This window comes from Macrosteles quadrilineatus, unplaced genomic scaffold (assembly GCF_028750875.1).
Source record: "Macrosteles quadrilineatus isolate MER2022 unplaced genomic scaffold, UCM_ALF_1.0 Scaffold_1__1_contigs__length_201487025, whole genome shotgun sequence".
Lineage (NCBI taxonomy): Eukaryota > Metazoa > Arthropoda > Insecta > Hemiptera > Cicadellidae > Macrosteles > Macrosteles quadrilineatus.
Window position 1 is genome coordinate 179,404,569 of NW_026542594.1, and position 14,680 is coordinate 179,419,248.

The window sequence follows — 14,680 nt, forward strand, 5'->3', positions numbered from 1 at the left end:
GAGAAAGTTTGGATGTATGGATGTGTGGATGTATGGATGTATGTTTGTGACAAGTGAACACGAAAAATACTGGTCGGATTGGGCTGAAATTTGGCATGATGATAGCTCACATTCCCGATTAACATATAGGCATATTATTATTTCAAAAATCCTTTCAGGCTCCGCCCCAGTGGCTCTGGAGTTTCCAATGTTAACCTTATGAGAAATGGAATTATTATTGAATCTTAACAGCTGTTTCAATTAAACAAGTTGGTTCTGTTCCATGATGTTCAGTAGCATTAAATTTACAAGGATTACCAACAGGGTGCAGCACTATTATTTCTTTTACATTTATGACAACAGCTAATTTGCAACCAAAAGGTGAGTGAGCGTAGCGAACGAACCTCAACCTTGAGGCGAGTAAGCGTAGTGAACGAGCTAACCTGAAGGCAAGTGAGCGCAGCGAACGAGCACCAACCTAAAGGTGAGTGAGCGTAGCGAACAAACTTCAACCAGGACGTGATTGAGCCATGCGAACGAGATAATCTTAAAAATTAAGAAGTTAAACGGGGCAAAGCCCGCGGGTTACAGCTAGTATTTACATATATTTAACAAAAACAGCACACTAAACCCAAGTACTAAACTACTAAACCGGTAGGGAACCCCTCGCTTCAAACTATCGTTTTTCTTAATAACTTCAAAAATTTACTAGAAGCTTACCGAATAGCCTCTCTCATTTTGCGAAGTGGGAAATCGAGACCGCAGCAAACGATCACGAATACAGGACGGACCACAATCGCAAGAAATCATCATGGCTGTTGCCGCGTTACGGAAAATCATTACGAATCTCGCTGCAATTAAGATTTGATCAGAGATATGGACGCAATCACAAAAAGGCATATAGTCATGGATGCTGAGATAATCGCGGATGTTGCCGCGATTGTGTAAGACGCGAATAACGGACTGCAATTAATTATTATGGCGTTGCCAACATCGCAAGCAACGATCAAACATGGCTATATGTATTGTTTTTAAGTGGTTGGTGGCCTTTTATTGAATTTTCCATATAGGGAATAAGCTATTACCGTAGTATTAATGGTAAGACTTGGACCCGGGATGGCAAGGCGTATATTCCGGGACGGCCACTGAAGATTCCTCAACATTAAGTTGTAATTAGTTGGCAATGCCGATTTGCGCTGTTTTTGGATGTGGTAATTCTAACAAGAAAAGTAGTTTCATCGGTTCCCAAAAGAATCTGGATTGCAAAACAAACTGATTGAAGCATGCAAAAGACAAGAAAAGATAAACATAAAATCGGGTAAATAATTTATTGAAAACATTATTATTATTTAATTAAATTATAGACCTAACTAATTTAATTTAAAATCTTTTGTCGTTACTGTACGCGATTCACTAACGATTGTTTTTGAACCCACAGATGGATTTGAGCAAGGGTATCAAGTATCAAAGTATACGTATCAAGTATTTACTGCTACTGCTTTACTGTTTTTCGATTAAATGGTACTTACTATCAAATGTATAACACTACTGCAGTATATTCAATGTTGAATACAATGCTATATTGGATATATCAAACTGAATAGTGTTATATATTTAATGCTGATTCGTAATGATTGTCATTCTAAAGTCTTTGGAAAATTACAAGAAAACATATGATTTAGTAAAATAAAACATGTTTTGCTCGCACTGACGTCACTATGCACACACCTTCTTTCATACGCCTTGCAGCTGACCATTTGTTCGCGTCTACTCATATTAATTTGTGTACATTACAAGTAATCAGTACAAAATTTTAGTTTCAGGAGAGTTGAAAAATGGAGAAGTCTTGAGGGAAGAGTTAAATGACCATCTAAAACACATTCGAATCTGTACATTGTCTGGCCAAGATTTGATGACTCAAGTGGTACCTTTCGAAGTGCTTACGTATGGTGAACTCAAGTTGATTGGTGAAACTCAGAGAACTGAGAAAGTACAGCCTGGTTTGACATCAGTCTGCAACAAGATTGTTAAGAGGGAAGGACCGTTGTCAGAATTGATGGAACAAAGATTGAACCTACCTAATTGCAATGGTAGCGTTAGTCGATCGCTAATAACTATCAATACTAAAGCAGTCACAATAGAGTTGTGCTCAGTAAAGCTTTGCAGCTCCAGTACAAATCAACACCTATGCAACTGCAATATAACAATACGAAATAGGAGAGAACCCCCTACTGAAGTGAGATATCAAGGACTGATCGATGGAGCTTCCAACAGGGACATTCCAATTATTGTTGATGACACGAGAAATGTGCGTTTGTCTCCAAATTCAACATATTCAGTCAAATTCGTATTTTCTTGTGGACAGACTCATAACCATTACTCTGGGAGGTCAGGAGTAGAAAATGGGAATCACCTTGACATTCCATACCGTTATTCTAATTTTGGATACTATTCTTTTCCTATAGACACAATATGTTACAAAACAGTACGGACAGGACAATGATGAACAATGGTGATCTCTGAGGGGTAAACAACTTGACAATGTCGAAGAAATGTTTTTATGTGTCATTTATATCAGTGGACAGAATATTCAGAAACATCCAACACAAAAAAAGTGATATATTCCTATACTTTATTTGATAATATCTTGTGTAATATGATCAAAAAATAGTTTATTAATTAAGAAAAAAGTCTTCTTACATTTTAAGTGACATTATTTAGTTTTTCATCAATTTGACAAAACTTGTATTCTTGCTACAACACAATTTTACTCTCGATGTTTATTCTAGAATCACAGAAACTATTTTTTAAGACTAAAGTGTTCCTTTTGGAAAACCCGGCAGCCAGTAGGGACAAGCATCGATAGTCAATGTTTTTTACATCGATGGTAAGTTACCGATGTTTTGGTCCAAGTATTGAAATATTGATATTTTCCACAACTGAATTGTATTATAGTTTTGTTAAAAAATGTAAATGTTGGTCCTAGAAATTGATTTTTTTTATATTCATTCTATTGAAAGTTTTATGAAATATCACATCCAAAAATATCATGAACTGGACTAGACTTAAGACAAGTGTAGAGTGAGTGAGTGAGATAACTATCTAAATAAACACATTTGAGAGATGCTTGTTCTAAATGCTATGCTACCTAAAAATAAATTTATTTGTAGTACATTTCTGTGGCAGCACTCCTGCTCTCCAGCATAATAAATGAATATACCGATATTACGTCTTGCAAATGTGAAAGAGAAACTGGCAATGTAGAACGTCTAGCTAGCAGTATAAACTAACCTACGTAAGGGAGTGTGTTAAATCAATGCTAGTTGTGCCTAAAATCTCCCCTTCAATTTATCACTTTGTTTACTATTGTTGAGCTCATAAAAACAAATAATTAAGTAGATTGAAGTGTTTATGTATAGCATAGTAACTGAGAAAATAAAAAAAACTGCAAAATAAAAATGTCTGTTATTCTTTTGGTAGTTTGCTTGTTCATTTATTATTGCTATTATTTCATTTATTTATTGTTAATTTTCAATGCAAAATTTTGAAATTCTCAGTATCAAGATTATCAATTTTAAAAATCAATGAAAAGGCTAAATAGTGGCTATGTGAGTAACCATTGACTTACAGATGATTTAAATGTGACACTGTATTTTGATTTCTAATGAACCCAGAGATAATGCCTTTAAAGGTTCAATAAACTGCCAATTATCAATCACTGCGATTAGGGACTTGGGGTGCCTCCTAGGTGCGTATTTTAACTCAAATATGAGTGAAGGATGGTGTGAGATGATCTATGTAGCTTTTATACTAAGACTAGCGAACCTGGCGCACGTAATCGTAATCAAGACATAGGAGAAGAAGGATTAATATTGATTTTTATTGGGCGTTTTCTGGTTTCTTGTTTTTGTTGAAATGTGGAGATGGTAAAAGGCCAAATTGAGTTTGCAGTTTACGTGCTGTTTCTGCAGTTTTTTTGTTGTGAAAGACAGTAAAAGATTCTCTTTTGATTAATCTATGATAACCTAAATAATAAACCAAAGCCCCTCGTTCCCAACACCAACTCTGGCTTAAGTCTGGAACTTATTTGCCAGGCCGATTCCGTGTGAAAAAATCTTTCTTCTTAGGCTTCGGCCACCTTCAATCCTCGTCCAGACACACTATGTGTCCAAAACCCTAACAGCATTGCTCCCTTTTCCTCTAACACCCTGAGCGATAGGGATCATTGAGATTCGGTCTAACCTTTCCTCTACCCATCATGGGAAAGTATTCATTCCTTTTCTTTCTTTGTTTTTGTTTGTTTCTTTTTTCTATTTAAAAGCCTGTATGCCAGTATGTATCCTTGTTTCTACCTATTTACCTACTTTCCTATATGTCACAATTGTTTCCTTGTCTCTCATCAAGGTTTATTTTCTTGTTTTCTGACGTAGCCCTACCCACGGCCTTTTAAAAAATTATGTACATTCTGTGATTATTGTTTTTTTTTTATGATAAATTGCTTTTGATTTTATTTCATTTTCTTATTGTATCTTGCAGGACAGATTCCATTAAACAATTCGCAGTGCTCGAGGTTAATTTAGCGACTTGAAACAAAAACATTTAATGATAATTTGACTGAAAACTAGTTTACATTAGTATGTAGGTACAACTAGTTGTATGTACAACTAGACATAGGTAAAGGTGGACGTAGGTACAACTAGTCGTAGGTAGAATTAGTCATGGATACAACTAGATGCAGACTTATAAGGTAAAATTTGACACTAGCGTAACTGTCAAGTTGAACCTCTGGAGATTTTTAAGAGAGACGAACTAGACAGGTGCGCCACCATAAATTTGTATCTACAGATTTTGGACGAGGTATAACGTGACGCCTGTCGCCAAAATGCAGCAGGTACAACTAGACACCGGTATAAATACGAGTAGATGGCGACGCAACTAAAGTAATCTTTAAATCTAGTACAGTACCATCATAGGTGAAAAAATATGGCTTTTAAAAAAAATATTTTAGTAAAAATTTCAATTATGCAATTTAAAATTTGATTTGAAGGTTTGCTGCGACAAGGGTATTTTGTGGTTTCAGTCATTGTTAGCATAATTATTTTGTAGTTTTTACTCTTTTTACCCAAAATATAAATTTCAGTTTCAGGAGAGTTGGAAAATGGAGAAGTCTTGAGGGAAGAGTTAAATGACCATCTTAAACACATTCGAATCTGTACATTGTCTAGCCAAGATTTGATGACTCAAGTGGTACCTCTAGAAGTGCTTACGTATAATGAACTCAAGTTGATTGGTGAAACTCTGAGAACTGAAAAAGTACAGCCTGACTTGACATCAATCTGCAACAAGATTGATAAGAGGGGAGAACTGTTGTCAGAATTGTTGGAACAAAGATTGTACCCCAATAATTTCAGTGGTAGCCAAAGTCAATCAACAATAACTATAAATACTAATGCAGTCGCAATAGAGTTGTGCTCAGTAAAGCTTTACAACTCCAGTCAACATCATCACCAATGCAACTGCACTATAACAATACAAAATGTGACAGGACCACCTACTGAAGTGAGATATCAAGGACTGATCGATGGAGATTCCAACAGGACCATTCCAATTATTCTTAATGACACGAGAAATGTGCGTTTGTCTCCAAATTCAACATATTCAGTCAAATTCGTATTTTCTTGTGGACAGACTCATGACCATTACCAAGGGTCGCCATCAGTAGAAAATGGGAAACACTTTGACATTCGATACCGATCATTTTTAGGTGGATACTATGATTTCCCTATAGAAACAATATATTACAAAACAGTACGGACAGGACAATGATGAACAATGGTGATCTCTGAGGGGGAAACAACTTGACAATGTCGAAGAAATGTTTTCAGGTGTCATTTATGTCAGTGGACAGAATATTCAGAAACATAAACACCAAATAAAAAGTTATATAATCCTATACTTTATTTGAAAATATCTTGTGTGATAGGATAAAAAAAATACTTTGTTAATTGAAAAAGAAATTTTTACAGAACTGTTTCAGTCCCTTGTGAGCCTCTTACTTTTTGTGAAGTGACATTTTAATTTAGTTTTTACTCTTCATCAATGTGACAAAACTTTACTTCTTTCAAAAGAATGTAATTTTTGTTTATTTGTCGTCAGAGTGCACCTTTATTATCTATTGTGGTTTTTTTGTCAGTAAAAAGACTTGTTAAATTTGTAAGGCTTAATTTTGCATTTATTTTCACACAAAAATGTTCTAGAAATTTGTATGTATGTTGCTATTCCATGCTATTCTATAAAAATATTGTTGTAGTAAACTGTACAAATTGTACTCTGTAGTGTAAAATGTAAAGAAAAATAAAAAGATAAGCTCTCTACTTTTATATATTTAAATATATTTACTCCTTGCAATGCTCTCAAAGTGAATTCTTTACAAATCTTGGTTGCCCCTAGGTTGGAAGAACTTGGAAAATAATAATATAAGACAGAGCTCTGGCAGTGGAAGCTTGGTGTTAAAAAATATTTAAGTGGGCCCTGTAAAATAAATATTATCCCCCGAAGTCCTTATGGGACGTCCCTGGTACTGTTTGAAGTTCTTCCTGACTGAAATACCCCTAATATGAAGCTTAATAAACAATCTTAATCTACACTGAATTTAATCTGCTCACTACCACACTAGTATTAATTTAGTGTTGCACTTAAAAGGTGAATCTTTTGTAGTGGCCTATGATTTACTGAACTATACCTTTATTGCACTGGTAAATAATATTGCTAATAATGAATTACCAAGGTTATTGAGAACTAAAACGTGAGTAACAATTTGATTTATTACACAATACTTATGAATGATACATTTGATTTTGTTTTGACAATTACTTATTTTGTTTGTGTGATACTGAATGACTTTGAGTGCTACAATCAATTTGAAGTCTTTTGCTTAATAATGTCAAATGGACCTATCAAAAGGGAAGTTACGGCGCGGCTACACACTGATCACGAACGTGTCAACAGAGGGGTGATATTTAATTTAACGTTTTAGATGACCAGTACCAAGCAAATCCTGTTCGTTGGCCAACGAATTAAAAAATGAAGGTCGAGTCTCGTAGTCCAACTGATCAAACAATGTTGCGTTTAATCGTAGTAGTATGTATTAGAATATTGCTTATTATTTTATGGCTAATTAGGTACTTTGGCGGTTCATCTATTAACAAACTGTCACAACCTCCAATAACACTTCCGCATCTAGTCGAACCAGCTACCTACTCCCACTTTTGATATTATTTAAATTTTCCCCAAATAAAATACTGACTGTGGCACTCTTAAATTACCTCTGTTTGATACTTCAGCAAAATTAAACGATGACTGTTACTAATCTGTATAAGTAGAATAATTTGCAATTTACATTCACTATGAGTACAAAATCCTATACAATTTAATTTATCCTATATATTTAGAGAGTCACAATATAATAAATGATGCAGATTGATTTACAATAAACGGATATTAAAAATACTGATGGAAGCTGCAACCTGAGAACATGTGCTAATAAAACAGGAAATGACAAACTATAACAAGAAAATTTTACACATGTGCGACTAACTGAATTATAATATTTAACAATAAATAACACAAATTACTTACAAACTTTGGACGTCCACAAAAACACTGACATAAACACAGGGATGAGGATGGGGAATTGTAACTAGACGGTTTTCCGAAAAAAAACGCGATCGATTTGATTTCGTGTGACGAACGTGAAATTTTCAAATGGCGGCTCGTGTTGGTCGGTAAAAACGAACTTTTGACACTTGTTTCGCAAAAAAACTGATTTTATTTTCCACTCGCGTTGCAATTATATCCCTTCGGGATATAGGCTAAACGATATTAAAAAAATAAAGATTTTATTCGACCAACACCGCGAAATGAATTTAATTTGCACGATACGAAACTTTTCCCGACTAGCTACAAGGAAGGCAAAGGACAGACGTTGCTGGCGGCTGGGGCCCTACCCCTTCCACTTGTGTGGTTAGATAGCATTGTGGGTATCTGATCAGCTGACTATTTGTAGCGTCTGCTACATTAATTCGTTGTATTATACGACGAATCGGTACAAAAAGCAAAAGAGCAACTATAGTTCGGCCGCTTAGAAAACGACCTGCGCGCTAATGCTAAACCAATGCTGGAGGAGGTCGCTTTCTAAGCGGCCGAACTATAAAACTGCTGTTTCCAATTGTAACTGGTCACCAGAAGCTTCAAAATACATGATTTTAATTAACCTTCTAATAATAACTTTTAAAATATTACTATAAGCACCTGTTAATAAACATTGACAACTATCTTCTAATTGTCTTTCCTAGTAATCATAACATTTCTTTTATTTATTTTTTATAAATTTCTATAGAAGTTTATGTTTATTCTAGCATCAAAGAAACTATTTTTTAATACTAAAGTATTCCTTTTGGAAAACCGGGCAGCCAGTAGGGATGAGCATCGATAGTTGATGACTTTTACATTGATGGTAGGTTACCGATGTTTTGGTCCAAGTATTGAAATATTGATATTTTCCACAACTGAAATGTATTATAGTTTTGTTAAAAAATGTAAATGTTGGTCCTAGAAATTGATTTTTTTAATATTCATTCTATTGAAAGTTTTATGAAATATCACATCCAAAAATATCATGAACTGGACTTGACTTAAGACAAGTGTAGAGTGAGTGAGTGAGATAACTATCTAAATAAAGTACATTTGAGAGTTGTTTGTTCTAAATGCTATGCTACCTAAACATAAATTTATTTGCAGTACATTTCAGTGGCAGCACTCCTGCTCTCCAGCATAATAAATGAATACTGATATTATTACGTCTTGCAAATGTGAAAGAGAAACTGGCAATGTAGAACGTCTAGCTAGCAGTATAAACTAACCAACGCAAGGGAGTGTGTTAAATCAATGCTAGTTGTGCCTAAAATCTCCCCTTCAATTTATCAATTTGTTTACTATTGTTGAGCTTATAAAAACAAATAATTAAGTAGATTGAAGTGTTTATGTATAGCATAGTAACTGAGAAAATTCAAAAAACTGCAAAATAAAAATGTCTGTTATTATTTTTGAGAATGAGTAAAAGTCTTGTAGTTTGATTGTTCATTTATCTTTTACTTTCTCCCCCTATACCATAGTATATGGAGAAAGTATTGTTTTCGTCAAAATTTTCGAGTTTGAGTTTTGAGTGGATATATTCGTTTTGGGTCCCCCTGGACCCAAAAAAGTGGTTTTCGAAGTGATGTCTGTGTGTGTGTGTGTGTGTGTGTGTGTCTGTGTGTGTGTCTGTGTGTGTGTCTGTGTGTGTGTCTGTGTGTCTGGATGTGTACAGAGCTAGAGACTACACCTGTGGTCCGATTTCGATGAAATTTGGTATGTAGGTTCTAATCCATGGTATCTCCAGGCGTTTTTTTCATTTTTTTGAAATTTTGATATTTAATGGGGATTTTCCTATAAAAACCCATAAAAAACCGGGAAAATCGGATTTTCTCAAAAATGGCCCGAACGATTTTGATAAAAATTTAGTATGTTGTAGCCCTTTAAATTCTGAACAAAATGGTACAAATCCCATTTCTGTAAAAATTACGGTTTAAAAGTTATGGTAAATTATGTTATTTTCCCATAAAATAACAAAAAATAGGATTTTATACAATAATCCGGTTTTGATTTAACATAGTTTGTTATGGTCCTTACAATTTTGATAGTTTTTTTGCATTTTTTTAGAAATTTTTATTTTTAATGGGGATTTTCCCATAAAACCCCATAAAATAACGGAAAAATAAGATTTTCCCAAAAATGGCCCGAACGATTTTGATAAAAATTTAGTATGTTATATTCCTTTATAATCTGAACAAAATGGTACAAATCCCATTTCTGTAAAAATTACGGTTCAAAAGTTATTGTAAATTATGTTATTTTCCCATAAAAACCCTATAAAATAACGGAAAATCAGATTTTCCCAAAATTGGCTCGAACGATTTTGATAAAAATTTAGTACCAGTCCTTTAAATTCTGAAGAAAATTTTACAAATCCCATTTCCGTATATTTACTCTCACCGCAGTAGATATAATAGGACAAAGATACCCCACTTTCGGCGTTTTAGAGGCACTTTTAGGGCATTTTTTATAGGGGAAAAATGAGAAAAATGAGTGGCTCATTTTTTTGGCCACTTTTTTAAAGACCCAGCTCTCGACCTATACACCCCTATATAAATTTTCTACTTTTTTAATACTGAAAAACACGTCTGGAATATGGCTCATTTTTTTGGCCACTTTTTTAAAGACCCGGATCTCGTCCAATACAAACCCATAGAAATGTTCAAACTCCATTAAAATTTTAAATCCACATTCATTCACAAGTATATTCTCAAAATCATGTGAGGTTTGCGCGTGAACTCGGGCATGCTCCCGGCTTATGACATGCTCCCTTGGACATCCTTAGTGGAAATCCATGAGTTCTGGCTACTTGGGAACCCAAGCCATTTGACATACAACGAATCACCCTTTTTCCTAATTATCTTCTCTACCAAATACATGTCCTTATACTTGGTCTTTAACAACTCCTCTGTATAGAAGCCTCCCCTGATTATATTGCCATTTTCATCTTTCAAGATATAAGTCACAGGCTTTGTATTCTTAACTTCTGCTATTGTAAATAGTTCCCCTGTCCAATTTGGAGTATAACCTTTACTAAAAACATGTTTATACTTGGAAATCCTTACGCTATCACCTACCTTATATCTTGGCTTTTTAACTTGCTCTACTTTAGAAGTCAACCTCTCATGCACATATTTACTATTCTTAACATTTACTTGGTTAGGCTTCATTCCTATAGATCTATGCACTTTATTATTATATTTTCGAATTAACTTTGGAAGTAAATCCAACCATTTATAACTCCCCTGAGCACTAAATTCCCTATATAACCAATTCTTTAAAGTTCTCTGAAACCTCTCCACAATTGCAGACTTAGTTGTAGAAAATGTGTGATAGTGATTAATATTTAATTTTTTCATTAGTTTGCTAAAATATTGATTAAAAAATTCTTTTCCATTGTCAGATTGAATGTTTTTAACCCCCTTTGGTAGAATGGTTTTAATGGCTTCTGTAACCACTAACCCTGTCTTATTCTTTAGTGGAGCAGCATAAGCTTTTTTAGAAAATGTATCTATTAAAGTTAAAATATATTTATTGCCAGAATTTTCTCTAGCATAGTTTTGCATATCAATTAAATCTATTTGTATGGTTTCATTTATACCTAATACTTTGAAAGACCTTCTAATGAAATTCTTTCTTGCAGGTTTATGAAGTTCGTATGCAATTTCATTCATTTTTTATAACATCATCCTTTCCTGTAACTCTAAATACATCACCATTAGCCCCAATCAATAGATTATCTTCCATTCTTTTAAATACATAGTTTTCTGGTATATATGGTCTATTATCTATATACTTAAATCCACTCAAAGATGTGGGGTCAGCAACTAATAAATCAGGATTATATTCCATCAAATTAAATTTTTTTTCTCCATATACAAATTTTGATCCATCATAATGCATAGATTGTGACATTAGACAAATATCATCCGAATGTTCCCCCTCTGGTAGATTTCTTATGAATTGATTTTTGGCATCCCAACAATGTAGTTTTTTATTATAAGTTATAGTCTGTTCTTTTGTAACACAGTCAGTGTCATCAATGGCAGGTTTAACACGTACTAACCTTTTATTATTAAAATTCCAATAGCCTACTTCCATTTTTGGAACTTGTGAAACATTCACAGCATCTTTACTATCTGTACCTTCCATCAAATTGCTAAGTTTTTGTTTCTTAGCATTCCAAACACCATTCTCTGATTCTAAAAATTCATAATTATTATCGTCTTGTACAAATTTACCATCTTTTTTTCGTATTAAAGTCTGTTGTAAAGTGGGCACATCATCTAAACTTTCACCCTTTTCTACATTAGTAATTTTCTGTTTCTTAGCATTCCAAATACCATTCTCTGATTCTAAAAATTCATAATTATTATTGTCTTGTACAAATTTACCATCTGTTCGTATTAAAGTCTGTTGTAAAGTGGGCACATCATCTAAACTTTCACCCTTTTCCACATTAGTAATTTTCTGTTTTTTAGCATTCCAATTTTTATTCTTAGATTCTAAAAACTCATATTTAGTTTTACCTTGTAAGAAGACATCACCTTTTCTAGTTAATGTCTGTCCCAAAGTTGATACATCATCTACAAACTCCCCATCTTTAACATTACCAATTTTACGGTTTAAACCATTCCAACTATCGTCTTGTAAATTTAAAGTAGGTTCACTACTAGCCCTGGGTTCTGCAGGCTTATCATATGGATTATATAAACGATAAAATTTATCTATAAACATATTTTTATTTAGTAAATAATTCCACTTTCTCTCAATTCCTCAATAATGGAATCTATTTCATTATCCACTCCTGAGTTACCGGCTTGGCGACTTAGCCAAAGAAGTCTTAACCTATCTACAAGCTCATTAGGATCATCCCAATAAATATAGTCTATTTTATTACCAGTCACTTGTCTCAAACCTTCACCAACAGACTTAAATAGAGGTTTAATTATATTAAGATATTTAGTATGTCTATTACTTGAAATTGGTGCACCATCTTTGTAACTCTTTAAATGTCCATTTGTAGCTTCCAAAATTTCTTTATAATTTTGCAAATCAGCCGGAGTATAATCCTCAGGTTCTTTTAAAGTTAACAATTGCCACAAACCTTTTGTCCCCTTGTAGGTTTTATTTGCAATTGTAACATCATCATTGGCAATGTCAACTTCCTTATTTCCAATAAAAAATTTATTTGCTTCTCGTCTAATACCATATGTAGTGTCTGTCATACTACTTTTACTGAGGTAATTTCCTAAATAGTCTGATGCTAAAAGACCAAAATCTAATTTCTGTGGGGTGGATTGCTGTAATGGTTGTAATCTTGGTATTATTGGTATTCTAGATGGAGTCATTGGGAGAATCTCCATTCGAGGCCTCTCTGTTTTGGCGATTTTTTTTAATTCTTGTAATGGCTCTATTAAAGGTTGGAATGTTTGAAACCTCTCTTCAGCCTCTAGAAACTTGCCACGTTTTAAAGCTCTATATTTCTCTCGTATTTGATTTGCAGAGTCAACCAATTCTTGTTGAATGTTTTTCATCTTTTATTTACATTTTATTTATCTCATTTGACAAAGGATTGTACTCAAACACTTTATCATGTATTATTAAACAATATGCAGATGTATTTGCTGGTACATTTTCTGCAGTTTCAATCTCTAATTTAATATCAACAATTCCTTCCTTCACTGTTTCGTTCTGTCTAGAACAGTCTATAACAATTAGTGGATATTTCTTCATAAACTCAGCCCTACTAATCATAGGATCTGGGATAGTATTGTAGTAAGTCTCTCTAAACCTCATAAACATCTCATAAGCTTTAGAGACATCTCCATTTTCAAAATCGAGATTTAAATCACTATAAGGATAATATTCAGAGTTTAGAAATACTTTGAGATTTTTTAACTTACAGTGATCAAATTCATCAGTTCTTTTTCGTGCACTATTATCCCTAGCTGTTTGGAAACCAAATATAATATACCTAGGCTTCTCCAAACTTGAAGATGTCTTTACTGACCATGTATGTCTTGTAGTATTGGGATATGATGGAAGTTCATGCAACTCTAAGCTTCTAAATGCAATTTGCAAATTTTTATTTTGCAATAACATCTTTTGTAATTGTAACTTCTCCCCATCTGATGGTATTACATGTGGCATCACCCATTGAATTGAGTTAAGTATAATTTTGGGAATTGCATCAGCAGTACCACTGGCTGGAGCACTAGTGGTTGTTAATATACAATTCAAATCATTTTTGGATCTTTTCAACACCAATTCTTGTTTGACATTTACTAATACCTTATTAAAATCCTCAAATACACCCATTAACAGTTCTAATGGCAAACAAGTACTAAACTTGCCACTTTTATGGAACTCTTTTAAATTCGTGTCAGAATCAAATGCCACATTTGACAATTTAGTTGTTTTATTGTAAGAGCTCAATATTTTCATAAGACTAGAAATTCCTGGGTTTCTTACAATGTCTATTTCTTTACCTGCGACTTCATATCTAATTTCATCAAATAAGAATGCAAATGCATTATTTATAAAATGACCTTTATCATGATTTTCAATTTCTCCCTTAATATACAGATAACTCCTACATGGGAGAGTTAGCAAATCTTGATTATTAATACATATTCGAATTTCATCAGAATTATTTATTGCCAAAGTGTTATGGGGAACATAGGAGTGATTTGTAATTTTAACCACACTATCGTCGAATTGGGATTTCCCTGTAACGTCTAGAAAATCTTCCATTTTTATTAATAGAAAATTTTAACTTTAGTCCTATTGATCGTAGGAACCTAGCATTTTGTACACTTATAGATAAATTCTTATAAATTCTCATATCTTTTTTATATGACAAGTAATTGTAGTTTCTTCTCCATTAAAGTCAATTGCCTTGTCATGCTGATCGGCAAATGTAATACTGACAACATCTAAACTTCTCTTATTTACAGGAAAATATATAATATTTCTTGGAACTTCAATAATTTTGTAGCCAGGTGGA

General features: G+C 33.5%; 1 protein-coding gene across 3 annotated transcripts in view; it reads left to right on the forward strand.

Annotated features, from left to right (window-relative positions):
* Positions 1 to 14,680, forward strand: part of LOC128990820 (uncharacterized) — a 63,105-nt gene that overhangs the window by 21,974 nt on the left and 26,451 nt on the right. The window contains exon 6 of one of the 3 annotated variants that reach the window (XM_054413442.1): positions 5,120 to 6,283. The exons of 1 other annotated variant lie outside the window; for it this stretch is intronic. In XM_054413442.1, the coding sequence (XP_054269417.1) occupies positions 5,120 to 5,805 (686 nt within the window). In that variant the 3' untranslated portion in view covers positions 5,806 to 6,283. Of the gene's footprint in view, positions 1 to 1,796; positions 3,104 to 5,119; positions 6,284 to 14,680 lie in introns of those variants that run through there. One more of the 3 variants, XM_054413426.1, reaches the window with a different exon arrangement.